We start from the raw sequence: 22,896 nt of genomic DNA, 5'->3' as shown, positions 1-22,896 counted from the left end.
TAATTCCTCTCCAACCTCTCCCCAGAAAACTGGGTTTTCTTTGTGATGAGAAGCCAAGCGTCAGAATCTTAGGCGGTAACTCCCTAACTCAGCTATAATCTCGTAAAGGTCATTCAGTTTCTGTGCATGGGGATTTCTTTTTTTCTTCTTCACCCAAAAGCGAGTTTCAATTGCCCCGCCCCACAAAGCCGTTTCTGGGATTAAGCAAATGATCATTGTTAGGTACCCTTGTCTTTTCCGAGAGATATTATGAACCAATTCTGTCAAATTAGGGATCTGGATTTATCCCCTCCTACAATCAAACCTCAGATGAAACGAGAAACTGCCTTTAAGGTCTCCTCCCTGTCTGACCCGGGCTGCCAAACCCCATTCCGAAGTTGCCACTCCTCTGTCTCCTGGAGCAAAACCTCAGGTCCATGACCCTTCCCAGCTTCCCCCTCACCTTTGCCACTCACCCCCAAAACTGGGGAACACACACTTGTCGTAGACGTAAGGAGGAGGAAAGAAAGGTCAAGTCCACACCCAGTGGGACTGAACCTTGAACTTCAGCTCCCACGTGAAGATGAGAGCGAGCCTGCAACTCTCCCCGTGTCCGGTGTCCACCGCTCACACTGCCACAGCAACAGTCCAAGAGCTGCCACCACACCTTTATTGCATCTCCAGTGAAGAACAGTGAGTAACTTATTTTACAAGGCACGCTCCCCCGAGTGGACAATACCCACTTCCAGAACGCGGGGGGTGAACACGGTCTGAGGAGCGAGGGGATGGGAGAAGAATCAGTGCTTAGAGCACTGAGCAGAACTTAGAGCAACCCAGTGCCCACATTCTCCTGGCAGAGAGAAACTGGGCTTGTCCATGCTGGTGAGGGCTGGAGGGAGATCTCCCGGTGAAGCACAGGGGGCGGGGAGGTGAGCCTGGGGACCAACGGTGAGTCTGGGAGTGAATTGGCGCTGGGGACCCTGGTTAGGCAGCATCACAGAGGTTAGCAAATTTCGGGTGACTTTTAGCGCCTGCCATCCGGGCATGAAGGGAGGTGTGGGTAAGTTGGCTTCCAGTGTAGCTGTGGGTGGGGTGATCTGAGAGACGGGCCTTTGCTGGTTTGCTCAGATAGGCAGCTCTGCTCTGATTCTCACAGAATCAGCCCACAGTTGGAAAAGTTGGCTTCTGAGGCTGAATGAGCCAGTGTGTGGTCAGATGACCAGAGCCCGAGTCATGTGTAAGATGGCAGGGATGGTTAAGGGCCACCCTGAGTTGCCCGAGACGCCCACTCGAGAGAAGCAGCCTAACTATGGGACAAAGGAAACAACTACAGTGCTGCTGAGGACTGCCGGTCCCGTCGGCCCTCATTAACCCCAGAACAGAAGAATCACGGCTGAAGGCTGCAGGGAGGCGAGGTCTTCCTGTGATGTTCTGTACAGCTTCCTGGGAAGACTCAGGACTCAGCCCGCGTCCCATGAACTCCCCGCTGGCTCTGCTGACTTGCTGTGTTCATCCCACCCTTTGGGACGTGTTAACTGACATCTTTCCTTCCTTCATAGTCACTGTAAGGGCTAACCCGAGACTGGGCCCGCGGAATGGAGAAATCCTTTGGGGAGTTCCGATTCTGAAAAGGAAACACTCATATTGTTCAAGCCACTCCACTTCCCGGCCATTTCCACAGCACTCTGCACTCCAACCTGGGCAGGAGTCTAACTTTCCTTCCCTTCCTCTAAGCCCTCCCCTGCCCTGCACTCCAGTCTCCTGTCCTAATCCCATGAGGCAGATTACAGGAAAGTAGACCCGCGATCCTTTCTAGGCGGCATCTAGGGGCCATCAGAGTGGCAACATCATCTATTCCCAAAGGACAAATGCTCCTGGGTTGCTAACACTGCTGAGGAAAAAAAGAGAAAGAGCTCATTTACCTGCAGCTGGAAATGGGTGGAGTACGGGGCATAGAACGTGTCACCTGTCTCTTCAGTACCTGAAACAGACAATGCAGATTAGGTCAATGTCAGGGTTCCCTCCTTGACAGCCCCCAATTGTGCTCGCCCCAGTTATTTATAAAGCACTATGCTCTATCCCTTTAATTTCCTGTCTCCCTGGTAGATGGTCAGTTTCATGTGGAGGAGACCGTGTCCTCAAGCCCAGGCACAGAGTCAGCCCAAAACTGGTTGAACAAATGAACAACTAGCTACGTATAATCACTAGGGAAATGCTTTCCAAAACCTCTCCAGAGCCCTCCTCATCCTAGGACCACTCCAAAAGCACATCTGACACCCATCTTTTCAGACATAGATCCGGCTGGAGGTGTACCTAGAGAGAATCTCACTGGAGATTTACCCACTTCCTTACCTGCCCAAACAGGGGGGGGAAAAAGTCACGATTTTCTTTGTGAAGGGACAGAACCTATGAGTAATTGTTTTCTATGTATTTAGGGGAAATCAGAGGGATTTTTTTTTTTTTTTTCGCCACACCACACAGCATGCGGGATGTTAGTTCCCCGACCAGGGATGGAAGCCATGCCCCTTGCAGTGGAAGTACCCAGTCCTAACCACTGGACCACCAGGGAAGTCCAAAATCAGAGGGATTTAAACTCAGGAACAGACGAGTAAACACATACGCTCATCATGAATACGATTTAGGGAATTCCCTGGCGGTCCAGTGGCTAGGACTCGGCGCTTTCACTGTCATGGCCTGGGTTCGATCCCCGGTTGGGGAGCTAAGATCCCTCATGCCGCAGGGCACGGCTAAATAAATAAATAAATACAACGTAAAGCAATCCATTTATTTCCCACCAAATTTACCTGTTCAGTTTACTCAATAAATACCTAAACACCTTCTGTCTGTAAGATATTGTGAGGAATAGAAGCATTAATCAGAATGATTCCTGCCCTGAGGGTGCCTCTGGAGAGTCCGGAATATATGACAGCTACACAAATAACTACGCAATGAGACAGACTCTGCTAAGGTCATCTCAAAGGTCTAGAGTTAGGCGGGCGGAGCAAAGACTGAGGGAGACTGGGGAATAGGGACTCTGCAAAAGGGCAAGAATAAGGAGGGACGCGTCAGGTGGAGGACAGACGCTCTTTGAGCCCAGACAAGCAGGCAGGAAATTGCAGGGACTTGGTTTCTTTGAACTGAGAGCACAGCTTCAGGGGTGGTGGGTTCAGGCTGTGAAAAGCCTCATCAAGGATTCAGGAAATGCAGTGGATGCTGGGGCGCCAGTGAGGCGTGTGGGCAGGAAGGGGCGGTGGCCAGAGAAGTATTTTAGGGAGGGGAGGCTGGCAATGGCCAATGGAATGAAGGGAAAGAAGGATTAAAGGAAGGAAGACTAGGGACTTCCCTGGTGGTCCAGTGGGTAAGACCCCAAGCTCGCAATAAAGGGGGCCCAGGTTCCATCCCTGGTTGGGGAACTAGATCCCGCATGGCGCAACTAAAGATCCCACGTGCCGCAACTAAGACCCTGCACAGCCTAAATAAATTAACGAATTAATAATAAGGGAAGGAAGACTAGTTAGGGACCAATAACACAGAGTCCAAGCATGAGGTGACAAGAGTGAGAGTGTCCATTGGGGATTCACAGGAGGGAGTGGGTGGTAAAATCTCCCCTCTGGCCCTCCCCCTCCCTTCACTCTTTCCACCGCGCAGGAGAGGGACCAGGGCTGCAGAGAGAAACACCGGCAAGCTTTGCACTGAAGGCTTCAAGAGCAAAGAAATTTACTAGCTGGAGCTATGAACCTGGCCTTGGAGGTCCCTCACTCCTGTCCCGTACCCACTCCCCTCCCCCGATTAGACCCAGAGGCTGATGTAAACCCAAGAGATCTATAGTTTCTGGCTATCAGTGCAGCCTGGCTGCTCAGGACTCCAGACAAGAGCAAAACTCCCTCCTGTGGGCCACGGATGGGCGATAAAATGTATCTCTTCAGGCTACATCGAAATCCTCAGTAAATTTATGGAGATTCCCACTGGTTTATGATAAAAGAGCTTTCTCCCCACTCTGTGCTCTGTGGTCACTGCACGGCTGGGTTCTGTGCACTCAGATCTACGAAGGCTCCACATTTCTGGAAGGATTGCCTCGTTGACATGTATAAAGAACACTATCTCGCCCACTTGTCTCGGGGAATTTATCTAATCAATCTTTTTCCATTCCTTTGCTCCATCTTCTTTTGATTCAGAGAAATCTACATGGTAGAACATACTAGATGAAGACCACCAAGGCCAGCTTCTAGTTCTACTTGTCTCTAACTAGCTGGATGATGTTTTCTTTTTTAAATTTTTATTTGTTTATTTTTTGGCTGCATCGGGTCTCTGTTGCTGCGTGCGGGCTTTCTCTAGCTGCAGCGACCAGGGGCTTCTTCATTGCGGTGTGCGGACTTACTGCGGTGGCTTCTCTTGTTGCGGAGCACGGGCTCTAGGTGCATGGGCTTCTGTAGTTGTGGCACGTGGGCTCTAGAGCGCAGGTTCAGTAGTTGTGACGCACGGGCTTAGTTGCTCCGCGGCATGTGGGATCTTCCCAGACCAGGGCTCGAACCCCTGTCCCCTGCATGAGCAGGTGGATTCTTAACCACTGCGCCACCAGGGAGGTCCCTCTAGCTGGATGATTTTAAGGAAGATCTGAGCCTTGGGGACCTTATCTGTTCTATCGGGAGTATGACCTGATAATCTTGCATGTTCCTTACAGTAATAATATCTTATGGTTCTCCCCCATTTTCCCACAAGGGATTCTCTACCCAGCCCGGCTCTGTACCTTGAGTGATTCCCTCTTGAGAATAAGCTATGTTCTCCACACCATAGTTCTGTTTCATGAGCTGAGGTTTACAGAAAGCATCCTCCACAGGGTAATCCATGGGGTTCCGTTGCTTTGTGAGCAGCTGCAGCTCGGGGGCAATGTAAGCCAACAGGAAAACCCAGCCATTGGCCACCAAGGCTGAACTGAGGATGGTGTCATCCCACTGGGGGCCGGGGGTAGGAACAAAGAGCAGGGTGATCCACGTCACCCAGATGGCAATGGAGAGGAACATAGTGAGGTAGATGTGGGCCCCGTGTCTCTTCCAGCCAGTGAAGGATCCCCGAAAGGTGAAAGAGGCCGTGAAGAAGGTCAGCATCATCAGGAAGAAGACGTAGATGAGCAGCATGACAAAGTCCTCGTTGCGCCGAGGAGGAGAAAGCTCGAAGAAGATGTTGACGTTGGTCCTGTTCATGGTGAGGACCACATACTCGATGGCGATGACATCCTGCACCAGACTGAAGCCCAGGGCCAGGCCCAGCATTGCCAGCATGGAGAGGGGCTGCCTCCCTTGGACCAGCTTCGTCAGGTTGAAGGCGTGAACCAGGAGGCAAGAGAAGCAGAGGGCAAAGAGGATGCCGAAGAGGAAGAAGCGTGTGGGCCCCGTGCTGCCGTCAAGGCTGATGATGAAGGCGAAGGGGAGGCCAAAGATCCCCAGCACACCCAGGAGAAAGAGGAACTGGGTGGGGAGCACTTTGCGCCTGTTGGAGTCCTGGACCTTGCAGATGAAAACCAGGAGGGCGATCATGAAGGCCACCGAGGTCACAGCGCCCACCGACGCCAAGGCCTCTAAGACGATACCCCAGGCTGCCTCCTTATCGCAGAGCCTGTAGTACCTGGGGTCCAGGTTCGAGCGGCAACCATCGGGGGCACCTGTGGACATTCTCGTCCTGCAAGAAAGCAAAGTTGCAGGTGGGGGTGAATCTCCCCACAAACTCAGGCACAGAGGACCAAAAACGATTCAGAAACTATCTTGTATATTTAGCCAGGGTTTTGCCCCTGAACTTACAACGTTAGATCAAGCTACTAGCTGTTCTCCACCTCTCATGGCAAATTCTAAAGGCTGATGAAGGGAAGAAACAATCTCATACCTTCCTCCTTGCAATTTAACTATATTAATATTTACCCTGAAGCCAGAGGGCCCAGGGCTCTGATGAGGTGTTTCAGAGTCACATCTCAAAAAATACGTCACAAATAACTTGCCAGGGTTCCTCATATGTTTGGCTAGTGTTTCCTTAGGAACTGGTGAACGTGGAAATACGTAACCATAAAGTTAACACTTTGGGAATTCCCTGGCGGTCCAGTGGTTAGCACTCAGTGCTCTCACTGGTGGGGTCCGGGTTAGATCCCTGGTCAGGCAACTAAGATCCCACAAGCAGGGCAGTGTGGCCAGAAAATTTTTACAGTAAACACTTTAAACATAATTTGTCAGTCTCCAGTTTTTTGCCACCTTGGGCCCAGCCTCAGATATTATTTGTAAGCATCCCATTCTCTCATGGACAAGAGGAGTTATCTGAACTGTGGATTTCTCTGCGGAAGGCCAGCCTTCCCCTCTCAGCCGCTGGGTCCTCTTCTTCAGCTCTGATGTCACATATTATTTTCCCTTCTTAATTAAGGTTTGTAAGGATGGCTCTGCTAATCCAGAAAAGCAATGGAAGGGGTCTTCCCTGTCATAGGGTTGGCCACGCGTTGCGGCTTGTTGGATCTTAATTCCCCAGCTAGGGATCGAACCCATGTCCTCGGCAATGAAAGTGTGGAGTCCTAACCACTGGACCGCCAGGGAATTCCCCAGAGTGAGCTCTTAATTAGCTACCTGTAAGGAGGATGGCCTGGATGACACAAAAACAGTGGGTGACCCAACAAAAAATATTACCAATAGCTAATGCTCATTTTTACTATGAATCAGAAACCCTTCTAATCACTTCTCATATATATATTTATTAGTTTAATTTGATACCAATCCTATAAGGTAAAAATGATTATCCCTAGTTGACAGATGAGGAAACTGAAGCAGGGAGAGATCAAGTTACTTGCCCAACATCACACAGCCAGGAAATGGCAGACGCAGGATTTGAATCCAGGTTACCTGGCTCTAGGTGAGGATCCCTGGTCTTAACTACTATAGGTGCTACCTCTCCAGGGAGTTCTAACTGGCCTTAGAATGCAATCTGAGATATTCCCTCCCCCTTCTTTCCCTCATCAGATGCCCCATAAACCAGCTATTTGTGGTCCTAATTCTACTCTCTTAGTTCAGCCCCATGAAGGATAGGCGCTCCCAGGTGATAGATGATCCACAAAGCAGGTAATCTACTCACCCACTCAGGGATAATGAGAAATCAGCTTGAGGTAGAGCAGCTTACTTCCTATACATCTGTCCTTAATCTCCCAGATCTGCTGCCTTTTTTCCTTCCACAAGTTCCATGTCAATTTTAGACCCAGCTGATTTCCCAAACCCCATGAAATCAAATTCCTTGGGATTCAGGGCACACGTCGGAAGATGAGTTGGGAAATGGGAAGAGAAAGGAGTTTGTATATTTCCTCAAAATGGATGGTTCTCAAATTCCAAAGCCAGTGTCAGATAAGACGTTGAAATTCAGGACCGCTGTGGTTTTAACAGCTTCTCAACAAAACTATAATTGTTTTCTGAATTATATTACTGTTTATAAGTTTCTATGGCACGATTCTTTTTGATTTGTTGTATACTATTTATGCATGTAATCTTTTTTGTTTTCTAGTGTTTCTTTTTCTGATAGGATTGCTCACTCAACAGAGAAATCTTTTGAATTGACTAGAAGACAAATATTGGGGGGGGTGGGGAGCGGGGGCAGAGTTAGAAGAAGGGAAGGCTCATTGAGACCCCCTCCATAGAAAAGCACACGTGAGAGCTCTTGGTCTCTCCTAGTGCCAAATTGGGAGAAAATGTGCATAAAGAAATCGGCAAGAAGAAGACAGCTAGGGTTGAGAAGCAAAACATACCCAGAGTCCTGCCTCTTTCCTTATAGCAGAAAAAACAGCTCAGAATTTCTGCACCACATACCCATAAATGCTTATAAACAAGATTTCTCGGGACCTTCACAGCACTGTAGGCGTGCTGTGATCAACCCAAGACGAAAAAGAACGCCCTCCCCTCCCCTTCCATCCTGTCTCTTCAAAACCAAATCACAAAATATGACACAAATGAACTTATCCATGAGACAGAAACAGACTCACAGACATAAAGAACAGACTTGTGGTTGCCAAGAGGGAGGGGGTGGGGGAGGGATGGATTGGGAGTTTGGGTTAGCTGATGTAAACTATTATATGTAAAATGGATAAACAAGGTCCTACTGCATAACACAGGGAACTATATTCAATATCCTGTAATAAATCACAATGGAAAAGAATTTTTTAAAAAAAGATCAAGGACTTCCCTGTTGGCACAGTGGTTAAGAATCTGCCTGCCAAGGCAGGGGACACGGGTTCGATCCCTGGTCCGGGAAGATCCCACATGCCGCGGAGCAACTAATCCCGTGCGCCACAACTACTGAGCCTGCGTTCTAGAGCCCAAAAGCCACAGCCACTGAAACCCGTGCGCCTAGAGCCCGTGGTCCGCAACAAGAGAAGCCCGTGCACTGCAACGAAGACCCAATGCGGTCAAAAATAAATAAATAAATTTATTAAAAAAAAAAAAAAAAGATCAAATCACCAAGACGGAGCACAGCGAGGTGGGACACGTAATGAACAATTGCTGGCTGACTCTGCCGAGCAAACAGGCATATCCTCCTCCACGTAGACAGAATTCAAACACTGCTTCCCTTAAAGATGCAAACTATGGGCTACCCTGGTGGTCCAGTGGGTAAGACTCCACTCTCCCAATGCAGGGGTCCCGGGTTCAATCCCTGGTCGAGGAACTGGATCCTACATGCCACAACTAAGAGCCCACATGCAGCAACCAAGAGTTCCCATGCTGCCAACGAAGATCCCACGTGCTGCAACTAAGACCTGGCTCAGCCAAAATAAATAAATAAATTTAAAAATAATAATAATAAATAAAGATGCAAAATCATCTCTTCAGTTCAATGAGATAGTTGTGTCCCAGCATTGTTTTATTCCCATAGACATTAGGAAAAAATTATATATATGTATATGCTACATAACACATACATACATATATGAATGACTATTATGTAGATGCAAGAATTTTATGTGCAGTGTGTTCGAATAAAATAAATAACTTAAATAATTGATGGCTTAAATCCATCTTCCATACTTTGTAATGAAATTTGCCTCTCCAAGCTTAACTTTTTTTTTTTTTTTTTGGCCACGCTGGGTGGCATGCAGGATCTTAGTTCCCCGACCAGGGATCGAACTCGTGTACCCTGGAGGGGAAGCGCGAAGTCTTAACCACTGGACCTCCGGGGAAGTCCCTGCAAGCTTCACTTTGCAATATAGCCATTCATTCAACCAGCACCACTATGTGTCAATCATGTCAATCACTCTTCTAGATGCTCAATGGTAAAGGGGAAAACAGACATCAGACATGATCCTTGCTGTAGTAGAAGAAATGGACAGATGAACATAATCTGCCACCACTGCCACGACCTTCCTGTGGCCTTCCCTGGCCAGGGGTCTGTCACCTGCAGTCCACTCCAGGGAAATGACACCCTGGTCATCCCGACTGCATGCAGAGCACAGAGCAAAGAGTGGGTTACGTTCCACCTCCCCAGGGCAGTGCAGAATGAGACACAGGAGGAAAAAGAAAGGCAAATGCACTTCAGATACAGGCAACCCCTGAAATACAAGGCCCCCCAAAGTCTGATACACTTGGCCCCGGGTGGAACCGGACAGGGAGAGGGGGCACGCCCCCTTGTCTATGCTGAAGATGCAGAAGAGGAAGAGCTGGGTCTAATTCAAGGGCAGCGTCACAGGGGAAGGGACCAGGATCCAGGATTTTCTTCACTCACCACCTCCCCACCTCACTCCCTCTCAGATTAATCATAAGGGCAGTGTCCAGCCGGAAAGGTATTTCTCTCACCTCCCTGCCCTTCCCCGGAAACTGCTCCTTCCCTACCCCTCAGGGCTGTGCTGTTTGTTGACAGGTAGTTGTTACCATAATTACCTGATAATTATAAAGGAATCTGAACTTGATGACTGTCAGTCTTGAGAGACTGATGAGGTTTTCACCTAAAGGAAGGTCCTGGTACTGCACAGAGGGATGGTAGGGCAGAGACTTCCTGCTCCCAACTTGGACCTCTAGGCCCTTCCCATCTGTGCAGCTGTGCAGGAAGGGTTTGTGTCTTGGGGCCTCCTGGTGCCCACAGACCAGGGTCCCACACTGTAAGCACATAAGGTAAGGGGTCCCTGGAGAAAGAGGACCAGGCATGGCTTTCTTGACATAAGAGAAGCCATTTTTGGCCTAAGTTGTTTTGTGATCTAAGCCTGGTCACAGTGCTTGCCCACGAACAGGTTTCAGAAATTAATGATCTTTTTTTTTTTTTTTTAAGATTTTTTTTTTTGGATGTGGACCATTTTTTAAAAGTCTTTATTGAATTTGTTACCCTATTGCTTCTGTTTTATGTTTTGGTTTTTTGGCCAGGTGGCATGTGGGATCTTAGCACCCCGACCAGGTATCAAACCCGCACCCACTGCATTGGAAGACGAAGTCTTAACCACTGGACCACCAGGGAAGTCCCAGCAATTAATGACCTTAAGGGAACAAAAGAATGCAGAAATAAGCAACTGTGATCAGGCAAGAGAAGTACCAAGAGCAAAGCTAATGGATCAGTTGTAAAGACTCCCAGCTCTGCTCAAACATTAGCCTGAAGTGCTCAACTACCAGATCAACTGGAGTCTAGGGGTGATGGTGTTGACCTTTTCTGACCCTCACGACTTCAGTCAACAAAAGCTTGGACTCTGTGGATGCCTGAGCCCCTTCATGAATACGCATGGAGCCTTGGCTTGAAACTTCCCCAATTTTGCCATTTGGGGAGACATTGCTTTGGGCAAGATCCCTGGTGCTCTCCTTACCTGCTGCAAGTAATAATAAATCCTTCCTTCTCCAGAACTTTGGCTTGCTTGTGTCTTTTGGCTCAACACCCACTAAGAAGTGAATCCAGTTTTCCAAGTAACACCATGAGCAATTGACAGTGGGTATGTAGAGAAGAACCCCACTTCCCCCAATTTCACCTCCACCTCCCACCCCCAATCGTGCAAGGGAGATGGAGAAACAGTCCCTGAATTACCTTTAAAATGCTTTTTTTAAACTAAAAATAGAAATACCATATGACCCAGCTATCCCAATACTGGGCATATACCCTGAGAAAACCATAATTCAGAAAGAGTCATGTACCACTATGTTCATTGCAGCTCTATTTACAATAGCCAGGACATGGAAGCAACCTAAGTGTCCATCGACAGATGAATGGATAAAGAAGATGTGGCACATATATACAATGGAATATTACTCGGCCGTAAAAAGAAATGAAATTGAGTTATTTGTAGTGAGGTGGATGGACCTAGAGTCTGTCATAGAGAGTGAAGTAAGTCAGAAAGAGAAGAACAAATACCATATGCTAACACATATCTATGGAATCTAAAAAAAAAGAAAAAAATGGTTATGAAGAACCTAGGGGCAGGACAGGAATAAAGACGCAGACGTAGAGAATGGACTTGAGGACACGGGGAGGGGGAAGGGTAAGCTGGGACGAAGTGAGAGAGTGGCATGGACATATATACACTACCAAATGTAAAATAGATAGCTAGTGGGAAGCAGCCGCATAGCACAGGGAGATCAGCTCAGTGCTTTGTGACCACCTAGAGGGGTGGGATAGGGAAGGTGGGGAGGGCGGGAGACACAAGAGGGAAGAGATATCGGATATATGTATATCTATAGCTGACTCACTTTGTTATAAAGCAGAAACTAACACACCATTGTAAAGCAATTATACTCCAATAAAGATGTTAAAAAAAGAATAAATTTTACCAAGATAAAGATAAAAAAAAACATGAAAAAAAAGATGTTTAAAAAAAACACTTTTTTTAATGTTTGTTTTTATTATAGAAAATTTCAAGCATACTCAAAAACAAAGAGAATAGTATAATGAAGGCCCATCATTTGGTTTCAAAACTTACCACTATTTGGCCAATTTTCCTTCATCTACATCCCCGCCCCACTCACTAGATCATTCTTAATCTAGTGAGAAATCCCAGACATCATTCTATGCATATATGCTTCAGTATGTATCTCTAAAAGATAAAACCCTTTAAAACTTAACCCCACTTTAAAAATTAACGATGGGGCTTCCCTGGAGGCGCAGTGGTTGAGAGTCTGCCTGCCGATGCAGGGGACGCGGGTTCGCGCCCCGGTCCGGGAAGATCCCACATGCCGCGGAGCGGCTGGGCCCGTGAGCCATGGCCGCTGAGCCTGCGCGTCCGGAGCCTGTGCTCCGCAACAGGAGAGGCCACAACAGTGAGAGGCCCGTGCACCGCAAAATAAATTTAAAAAAAAATAAAAATAAATTAAAAATTAACGATGACCCTTTAATATCAAATGTCCAGTTAGGGTTCATAGTTCTCAGTTCTCTCAAACGGTTTTTTTTTAAAACTTCTGAGAAAGTAATTTTTTATCTGAGTGACTAATTTTTTTGGAATTATCCTTCCTACTTCACCTCTCCTCCACCCTCTTCCACCTAATTCACCCTCCTCCACCCCTTCCCCAGCATGACAGCGATTTCGCAACGGGTCTGAACTGTCCTAAGCACTTTGAATTTTGTCAGAGAGAAATCAAACTCACCAAACGCGCTCACAAGCAGGTCTGCACTAAGGAGGCGCTGGGTCACATAGGGAATGGCCCAGATGAGCCACCAGGAAGGTGGCTGGGGACGAAGGACAGGGTTCTGAGAAGCTGAGGTCTTCTAGCAAGCAGGGTTTGAGGAAGAAAAGGGAAGCATCAGCATTTAGGATTAGAAACCGCCAGGAGCTAAAGCAACAGCCTCAGAGAAGAACCTAAGGGCTGGCGCAGAAGGAGAAAATGAAATGGAACTGGTGGTCATATGGACATCGTATGACCCGAGTAATAACCAGATTCTGGTCCAGTTATGTCTGCTCATAACCAGAGTCAAGGGCAGACAGACTTATGGGAATTCCCTGGTGGTCCAATGCTTAGGGCTCTGCGCCCTCACTGCCGTGGCCCGGGTTCAATCCCTGGTCGAGGAACTAGGATCCCACGAGTTGCAAGGCACAGCAAAGACAAAAAAGGGCAGAGAGACCTAGGGTCCAACCAAGAAAGGACTTGCTCCTACAAAGACCAAACGGGGGGGCAGCCCTGGCCGCGGCTGGGCTCCTGTCTAAGTGACCCCAGGTGTCTTCTCTAGCATGGATTCTGAGCAAGCAGAGTCAGTAAGCAGAGGGATTTACTGGAATCCAGTCATTCACTCCCACTCACTTCCCTGATTGACTAAACCCTGCACTCTGGAGGGAGATGGTGAGGTTTCAGCGTGTGCAGCCTCTGGCCTGAGACACGACAAAGGACTTTGAGTCATGAGGGTGAGACCCTCTTCACTTATTACAGCAGCTGAGCCAACTACCGCCGTCCAATAATCCGCCAACACCCACAACCAAGACCCTGACATCCCTCAGCACTGCCTTAAGCCCTTTTCAGGTGAGCCAAGGCATGACAGAAAGGTTAAAAAAACAAAAACGAAGGAGGGAGGAAAGGGAGAGGGAAAGGAGAAAGAAGAACCAGAAACCGGGGCTGAGGGGGAGGGGAGGACAGGGAAGGAGGGAGTCGCTGCGCTCAATTCCCAGCCCTGTGACTCCGCCCCTTTAGGAAAAAGGGGTTTCAGCGGCCTCTGTGTGCGGACACCGTCTCCTGGAACCTCCGTCCTCTCCAAAGCAGGGCTGGGTGCTGAACGAGGGGGTCTGAGCCCACGTCCAGTTCCTCTGTTCATCCCTCCAGGGAACTCCTTGTAGACAATTTCCAAATCACTTTCTCCCTCCCCCTCATCCTCCTTCCTGCCCCATTTCCTGTCATTAAAAGAATATGTGCTGCAAACGCCTAACCAAACCCCAGACCAGGGCTGGAGGTGAGATTGAAGGGTCTGAGTAGGGGCTGGGCTCAAGAGGCAAGGTGAACGCTCACCTGCCAGACAGAGCCACAGGGGTGCTAGAGCAGGACTGGCCCTAGACTGGCCTTGACACACAGCACTGACTGGGATGCAGGGACAAATTCCAGCATGTGAAGGGTCTCTCAGCTTCTCCTTTGCAACCTCTGAGACTCCTCTTTCCCCAGAGAGGTGGGGAGGTGTCTGGAGTTACTTACGTCCAGACCTAGTAGGTTTTCGAGCTGACTGTATGCGGCCCACCCCAGATTATCTGAGCAGGAATTACCCGCGACCCTGAATCTTGCCCAGAGCTGATCTTATGTTCCTCCTTATGAGATTTGTCTCCTTCTGTCATCTAAAAAGAAGAAGACGATACATGTATAACTGATTCACTTTGCTGCACACCTGAAACTAACACAACACTGTAAATCAACTATATCCAATAAAAAAATATTTTTAATAAAAAGAAGAAGAAGAGGACGATACTGACCTCTTAGGACAACTGCCTGCGGAATGATACCAAATAACTCAAGTGTTTGTTAAAGCTGGGCCTTCACACCATCCCGAGCCAGGCAAATTGGCAATTTTCTAGCATTTTAATTTTCTCTCTATTCTTGGAATTGCCACATTCAATCAGTAGCAATAACAATAGTCACAATACAAGTATGATTAAAACTAATGACAACTACTGTCACATACTGAGTCCTCTTACGAGCCAGGCTCGATGCTGAGTGTTTATATGTTTTTCTATGTGTGTTCACTCATTTACATGCTTTTACATCTATTTTCTTATTTAATATTCCTACAACCCATTTTATAGGTGATAAGACTGACTCTTGGAGAGATGAAGTTACACATCCAGTGTGAATTAGTTAGGAAGGATATCCCTTTATGAGTAGTCTTAATTAGAATTTAATCTTTTGTTTCACCTCTAAATCACTATTATGCTCTCTGAAGCTTTTCTCCCTGACTCCAGCTTCACTCTATTTTTTTTTTTTTTTGAAATTGAAGTATAGTTGATTTACAATGCTGTGTTAGGTCCTGGTGTACAGCAAAGTGATTCAGTTATACAAATGTATATATTCTTTTTCATATTCTTTTCCATTATGGTTTATCACAGGATATTGAATATAGTTCCCTGTGCTATACAGTAGGACCTTGTTGTTTATCCATTCTCTGTATAATAGTTTGCATCTGCTAACCCCAAACTCCCAATCCATCCCTCCCTTACACCCCTCCCCTTGGCAACCACAAGTCTGTTCAAGCCTCTCTCTATTTAAACCACATCCAAGAAGTCTCCAAAATAAGCGATCCTGCATTTGGTCAATCTCCCCGCATTTGCTGTGGTAAGTATACAAATCATGCAGACCCGCAGACAGAAGGTGTGGCCGCTGCCCCTAGGAGCGCCAACAGAGTCACACTGATATACAAATAAGGCTTGCAGAGTGCGCAGGAATGCTGAGGGCACACGGAAAACAGTGACCCACTCTACCTAAAGTGTTAAAAAATAAATAAAGAAAGGCTTTAGAGAGGAGACCAGGGGGAGATGAGGCCTGAAAGATGGGCAGGGAATGGTGGGAGATTTTAAGAAGGTAGAACCAAATGGAGCTTAGAAATACAGGCTCGTGAGGAGAGATATCCAGTTTAACTTTGTTAAATCTAAGATGAATTGGGAGGACTTCCCTGGCAGTTCAGTGGTTAAGACTCCACGCCTCCACCACAGGAGGCACGAGTTCGATCCCTGGTCGGGGAACTAAGATCTTTTTTTTTTTTTTGCGGTACGCGGGCCTCTCACTGTTGTGGCCCCTCCCGCTGCAGAGCACAGGCTCCAGACGCACAGGCCCAATGGCCATGGCTCACGGGCCCAGCCGCTCCGCGGCATGTGGGATCCTCCCGGACCGGGGCACGAACACATGTCCCCTGCATCGGTAGGCGGGCTCTCAACCACTGCGCCACCAGGGAAGCCCCTAAGATCTTTTTTTAAATTGAAGTATAGTTGATTTACAATGTTGGGTTAGTTTCACGTGTACAGCTAGGTGATTCAGTTATAAATATATTCATTCTTTTTTAGATTCTTTTCTCATATAGGTTATCACAGAGTATTGAGTAGAATTCCCTGTGCTATACAGTAGGGCCTTGTTGGTTTTCTATCTCATATATAGTGAGGGGTGTGTGTGTGTTCATGCCAGATTATGCCCTCTTTTTACAGTGGAGGAAACAGAGGAACAGAGACATTAAATAACTTGCCCAAGATCACCTGGCTCTTAGAAGCCAGGCTCCTGGGAGTTCCCTGGTGACTCAGTGGTTAGGACTCAGCACTTTCACCGCCACGGCCCGGGTTCAATCCCTGGTCAGGGAACTGAGATCCCACAAGCCGAGTGGCACGGCCAAAAAAAATTTTAAATAAAAAATAAATAAAAGCCAGGCGCCACGACACCAGATTGTGCTGACCCTGCGTGCTTGAACATGTGAGTCTGAGGCTCAGGAGAGGTTTGGGCTATGAGCACAGATGGGGGGTCACCGGCTCATAGCAGGTGTCGGAAGGCTTTGGAGGAGACCAGATCATACAGGGAGCCTGCACGGCAGCAAGAGAGCCAAAGACAGAACCCTGGGACACCGTCTCATGGAAGCAGGAGTCAGCAAAGGTTGTTCAAAAGAAATTGCCAGGGTTAGTACAAGAAATAAGCCCGGCTGGTTTCCTAGAAGTCAAGGAGCAGTTTCCCAAAGAGTGGTTGATGGAGTTAAATGCTACAAGGGCAGCAAAGAAGAGAAGGCGTGGGAAGGAATCTTTGGGTTTAGCAATTTAAAAGCATAGCGAAAGAAAAATAAATAAATAATTAAAAGCATATTAATTAAACGCATAATTAAAAGCATATTAATTAAAAGCATATCATATTAATCATATTAATTAAAAGCGTATCAGCGCCTTTTTGTCTGTTACAACAGATTCGGCCTCAATGTGAGCTTCAAGGCTTTTCTCCAACTGGTCCTCCCACCCACTTTTTCCTGGTTTCCTAACTCCCCTCCCCACATTTGTGCAAGGTAAGCAAAACTTCCAAGAGTATTTTCTATCTGGAAGGGAACTGGGGCTCATCTAAGACCCTCTCTTACAAAGTCGCTCTTTCCCTCAACACATGCATTATTCTCCTTGCCAGAAAGACCCTTCTCCTAGTCACAATTCATGTACCATGTTTCGTAGAAACTTGACCCAAAACTTACCTCTACCGTGAGGGGTTTTTAATTATTAGTCCCATCTCATTCTAAATTTGTAGATCTCTTCGTAGTTTTTACAATTAAGTATTTCTCGGTGCTCAAGTTTTTCCATATATATGTCATATATTATACATTAATATCAGTGCTAACTCGCCTATCAGATAACAATCTTCTTAAGGAAATAGAGCAAGTCTTCTATTTGTTGGTATCTCCCTATGTGCTCTGCACAGTGGTTGTTGAGCAAATGTTTTGGACTAAAACTGAGCGTGACTATAACTCAAAGCAAGTTATTCATTAGCAAGTATGAGTAATGGGGAGGAAGAATTTGGGGAGCTGAATATGTGCTGATGCTAACCCTTATATTTTTATCTGGCTGAGCTCTAAGATGAGGCTGGAGTCCCACAGAAATTTCTCTGCCCTAGGTGAAGGATTAGCTGTAAATGGAAAGTGTCTACAGGGAAATGTCCAGGATCCCCTCTTCTGGGTAAGCCATCCGTGTTCTGATGACATAAAAGTCTGAGTTGAATTTCTATGTAGTAACTGGGAGAAAATAAATCCTCATTCCACCACAGGCAGATATAAACAAGTATAACAACAGTGTTCATCCCAGTTTATTCACTTTTGGAGGCATTACCATCTTCCTCTGTTCTAAACAATGCATGTGAACTTTAGATAAATTACTGAAATATAAAATAAAATACTTGAAATCCCCTTTTTTAACTTAAGATTTTGAGTGAAACTACTAAATCTCTTAGGCCCAGAATTTTAAGATATGAAATTTCCAGGAAATAGGTGGATAAAGTGAAGGCCTCTACTGGTATACCACCTCAAAGCTCTCAAAGACACCTTCTTTCAAGTATTTTATTTCAACATATGAAGGTAACATATTTATGTTCCCAAGCTAAACTTATCTCTCCTTACAAGCCTTTATTTCTAAACCCTGAGAATGGTACTACCATACACTCAGTGTATCTAAAAATACAATATAGACTATCTAATGTGGGGGAAGATAGAGAGAGCAGACCACATGGCCAAAAATTAGATGACAATAGCAAGCAACTATTATTAAAATAATTGTAAATGGTAATTTTTTATTTTGAAAAGACTAAATTAAACCATATTATACCTATAAGAACCTCACCTAAAACAACGAGATTCAGAAAAGTTGAAAGCAAAAGAAAGGAAAAAATGAAAATAAGTGCAAAAAAAGGAACAATAACAGATATGTTTATTTAGCAAGTATTATGTATCAGGTACAAAGTTAAATAATAGCTTGCTTAAGGTAAGAAAATTAAGTAAGAGTTGAGTTATTAATATCACACAAAGTTTAGTCAAGACAAAAATCTATTATATTGACCTAAAAGCTTTTTTAATAGTAATTAAGAATACTCCACATTGAAGATACAACCATCATAAACTTTTATGCACTGAATAATACAGCACCAAAATACCTAAAACAAAAGCTACCAGAAATACAAGGAGAAATCAAAAGAAATACTATAGTTACAGAAACTTTAATACTTCTTTATCAGTCTTCAGCAGATGAAATAGAAAAAGCAAATAGTAATATGGTAAATTTTTATAAATGTTCTATGGATCCTTTAATATGCCCTATCTTCATATTTTATTAGATCTCTACTATTAATCATGTAATTCAGATCCTCTATATCTGTGATCAGCAAACATTTTTTGTAAAGGACCAGATAAGGAACTTAGAAAATGGCTTTGCAGGCCATTTGTTTGCAGCTGAGAGCAGTCATAGATGATACACAGACAATGAGCATAACTGAGTTCCAATAAAACTTTATTTACAAAAACAGACTGTGGGAAGTGTTTAGGCAGGAATGTAGTTTACCAGCCCTCTCTATATGATTTCTTTTATAGAAGTGGTCATGGAATGTTTATAAAAACAGCATATTCTAGACCACACCAAAAAAAAAAAAAGCCTGAAATAAGAAATGTACAGGAATAATGCACAGAAATGTATATAATCTGACCACAGGCAATAAAAATAGGAATATAAGTAGAAGCAAAAACACCAAACTACTCAGAAAATTTGAGACTCCTCAAGCAAAATTATTATTCGATTCATTGTTTTTAAAGGCCCTATCATACCAACACATCATTTCCTACCCATTTCCTCAGCTCAGTCTGTGGATTTTTAAATAGCAGTGGACCTGAAGACAAACCCCCAGAATGAGAATAAAATCACAGTCAAAACTCTTCTTCACGCCCTCTTACCTTCAATTCCCACTAAGGAGTGGAATACAAAGAAGCAGACTCCAATGAGGACGCCCAAAGAGACACATACAGATAGAGAAGGGCTAGAATCTCAGCCCTGGGAAGGAGCTGGGGGCCTTTCCAAGACCCCTTAGGAGGAACTCAAGGCCCAGCCCAGGCCTCCTCACAGCTACATGGCCTGCAGAGCTGGGACGAGAAATCAGGCTTCCTGACTCAAGGCTCAGAGCGCTTCCCTGGAATGTTAGCTCGTTCTGAGTTCCGCTCATTCCCATCTGTCTTTGGAGCACCCACCTACCTCTCCACACCCCAGAGCAGCCTCTTTCCTGGGTGACACCTCTGCTGGCCCTCCTTCCCCGCCCCCCTCCATTTCTTCCCTCTCCTAGGAGAAGCCAGCACACAGACCGGAGGGCGGAGTTCTGACCCCCTCTATCCTCACCCCTCCCCAGGCCCCTCCTATCTGAAGTGGCTCAAGTATTCCCCTTCAGGAATGAGCCCACAGGCCTGGCTGATTCAACCAAACCCTTCAACAGGTGTGGCGTTTACAAAACCCTCAGAGGCAAAAATCAATCTGGAAAGAAGTCAAGAATGGAAAGTCCTTCAGATTCCTCGAACCGGAGCTGCTTCCCCTTCCTTCCCCCATAGATGTTTAAGGGACCATCTTGGACAGTTTGGGCCCATTCCCAAGTCCCATCTGGTGGGTGCCTGAAAGTGGGCTATTACTGGACATTCAACCCAGGGGATCCAGAGCAATTCAAGGGACAGCAGAGGAGGGAATGCTGCAGAGCTGAGGGCCACACTCACGTCAAGAGAAGGGACGGCTTCTAGAATCTACTTCCCAAAATTCAGAAGGGCACACTTGTCGTGGAAGGACAAAATTAATGGACACTTTACAGTACCTGGGGAAAGTAGCAGCGGTCACCATCTCCCTCTTCCTGCGCACCCACGCAATTCCCTGCCATTCCTCTAAGATCTTCCTCCTACTTTTCTCTTCCCCTAGACTGACCCCAGAACTGCTCACCTGCCGGGCCAGGATTCCACCTACTCAGTTTGTTCAATGTGGCTGAGCAGAAACTATTTATCCTGATTATCTTTTTGCTCTCTGCCTCTTAGCCTGGGAATGGGATGGGGGTGTGGGATCTGAATTGAATTAAACTACAGGAATTCCTTTCCTGGGATTATTTTTTGCTCCGAGCCAGCTGCAGTCCATTATCAGGGTTTCTTTCCTCTTGTATCCCCCCTCCCAGCGCCGCTCTCCCACCCCACCGCGCGTTCCCCTCCCCCCGGAGGATTTCAATCCCGAGGCCGGGCGCGTTCTGTGCTCAGTGCGCCTCACTTACCCTGGTACCTTGGCTTTGGCGAGCGAACTTGGCGCTGCTTCCCGCGCACAGAGGCAGCACAGGAGCCCCTCGGTGCTAGCGGAGCCCGCGGGCAGCAATCCCGCCCTCCCGGCGCGGAGCAGTTATAAAGGCGGCTGTCGCCGGCGGGAGGAGGGAGAGAAGGGGTGAGCAGAGGCACAAGGGGCGGGGGAGGGTCAGGGTGGGGTGGGGTAGAGGACACGCCTATTCCAGTTCCCCGGTACCGCTTGCTGTTATGAAAATAAAGTCCCCGTGCCAGGGAATGAGCCAAAAGCCGCCTGACGTCAGCAGCACAGCCACCCTTGAAGTAGGTGGTAGTGGTGATGGGAGGGGCCACCCAAGGCACCCAACCCGCCCCACCCCGCGCACCAGCAGCTCAGGACGTCCCAGGGCGGGGGGTGGGGGGGGTAAAGAAAGGGGTCAGAGGGGACTGCTCAGTATCCGTCCTTCCTGCTGTCACCTCCAGGAGGGAGCCACACCTGCCCTTGCTCCGGGCACTCCTGTGCGCCCAGGGCAAGGGCTAGACAGCTTGCAGTGCCTGGGGCCCCTGGGAAGCTAGGCCCGGGACAGGAGGAGCTGGCCACCCTCTCGGATCTCCTCAGCCAAGGCAGGTGAAGCCAAGGAAAGCCTCCTTCCTGGGCCCAGAGTCAGCTCTGCAGTTCCGGCGGTCAGAGCTGCCCCCAGACAGGCACCGTGAAGGCTGCCCCAGTGCAGAGAGATGGGGAGATGTTTCCCTCTCTACTTTCCTACCTCTCTTAAAGCCTTGATGATGCAGGTGGAGGAGAATGTGGGTGCCAGATAAAATTATGAAATCAAGGAATTTGCCTTTGGTGTCTGGTTCCCCCTCCCTCCGCTGCCCACTCCTTGGCCATGATCAAGCCAGTGCCACTGAAACCTGTCTTTATTGACTTGTCAGACAATCCCTGAGTGGCTGCCTCCCGGGGGCTGGCCTCAGGCAAGGCCCTACCCCACTGCCTGGCAGGAGGGCGCTGCGTGCTTTTAAGGTGCTGTTTAGTTAGCACACTGGTCAGCTACCTGGGATACTATGCATATAAAGAACGGGGAGGCCTAGGGCTCCCCAGCTTTCTCCTCACGTCTCCTCACACCCCAAGTTTCCAGTCGTTTTAAAGGTGACTTTTTGGAGACAGTGCCTCCACCTTTGTTAGGTTTTTATTTCTCTCTCTCAAGAAACCACAGCCAATGTCTTGAGTCCTAGAACACTTCCCTTGAGGCCTGCAGCTCAAGTCCACAGGCTCCTCTCCCAGGCTCCTAGGTGTGCATGTGCCTGTGTGTGTGCCTGTGTGTGTGTGTGTGTGTGTGTGTGTGTGTGTGTGATTGTCAGGGACTGGAAATGACGGTTCTTTTTAGTGTGTGCCGTCTGCTAAATCAGGTCTCCTCTCTTGACCAGTTTTCTCATCTGTTGAATGAGGAAGTTGAACTAATTCAGCCTTGTCCCATAGATATGTCATTCAAGCCACGAGGGTCAGCCACATGTGTAATTTAAACTTTCTAGCAGCCACATTAAAAGAAATAAAAAGAAACAGGAGGAATTAATTTTCATGATGTATTTTACATAACTCAAGAGACCCCAGACATTATCATTTCAACATGTAATCAATATTTTTAAAAATATTAATGAGCTACTTTACATTCTTTTCTTTTCAAACTACATCCTCAAATGCCCAGTATGTGTTTTATGCTTTCAGCCCTGACCAGATTGGACCAGCCACAGTTCAAGTGCTCAAAAGCCCTGGACCAGCCGTTTCTGAGGGCTCTTCGGGCACTGGCATTTTAGGGGTCTGGATCACCAAGGCTAGGGTGAGGTTCATGACATCAAGAAAAAAATATCAGGGCTTCCCTGGTGGCGCAGTGGTTGAGAGCCTGCCTGCCGATGCAGGGGACGCGGGTTTGTGCCCCGGTCCAGGAAGATCCCACATGCCGCAGAGCGGCTGGGCCCGTGAGCCATGGCCACTGAGCCTGCGCGTCCGGAGCCTGTGCTCCGCAACGGGAGAGGCCACAGCGGTGAGAGGCCCACGTAATGAAAAAAAAAAAAAAGAAAAAAAGATGTCAAATTGGAGGAGGGAGTGAAAGCAGAGGGCTCATCACTTTGGGGATCTGCCCCACATCCCCCTACCTCCAATGTCCACAAGAAACTCGGGGAAACCTAGTGAGAAAGGGGTGCATGTGTTTTGTTTCTCCTGTTGCTGCCCCTTCCCTAGTGCCGGCTGGCAGGCGGGCTGGC

The 22,896-nt window shown here is 47.2% G+C and overlaps 1 protein-coding gene across 1 annotated transcript; it reads right to left on the bottom strand.

Moving 5' to 3' along the window:
• Positions 1-628: 628 nt before the first annotated feature.
• Positions 629-20,794, bottom strand: GPRC5A (G protein-coupled receptor class C group 5 member A). Its single transcript, XM_024733287.1, has 4 exons — positions 20,637-20,794; positions 4,727-5,655; positions 1,902-1,960; positions 629-1,603 (listed from the first exon to the last, which is right to left on the bottom strand). The coding sequence occupies exons 2-4, from the start codon at positions 5,646-5,648 to the stop codon at positions 1,511-1,513; spliced, it is 1,074 nt and encodes a 357-aa protein (XP_024589055.1). The 5' UTR covers positions 5,649-5,655; positions 20,637-20,794; the 3' UTR covers positions 629-1,510.
• Between the last annotated feature and the right edge of the window lie 2,102 nt (positions 20,795-22,896).

The sequence above is a fragment of the Neophocaena asiaeorientalis genome, unplaced genomic scaffold, assembly GCF_003031525.2.
Source record: "Neophocaena asiaeorientalis asiaeorientalis breed wild unplaced genomic scaffold, Neophocaena_asiaeorientalis_V1.1 scaffold150, whole genome shotgun sequence".
NCBI classification, from domain to species: Eukaryota; Metazoa; Chordata; class Mammalia; order Artiodactyla; family Phocoenidae; genus Neophocaena; species Neophocaena asiaeorientalis.
The sequence above is the reverse complement of the archived record's forward strand: the minus strand, read 5'-3'. Positions and strand labels throughout refer to the sequence as shown.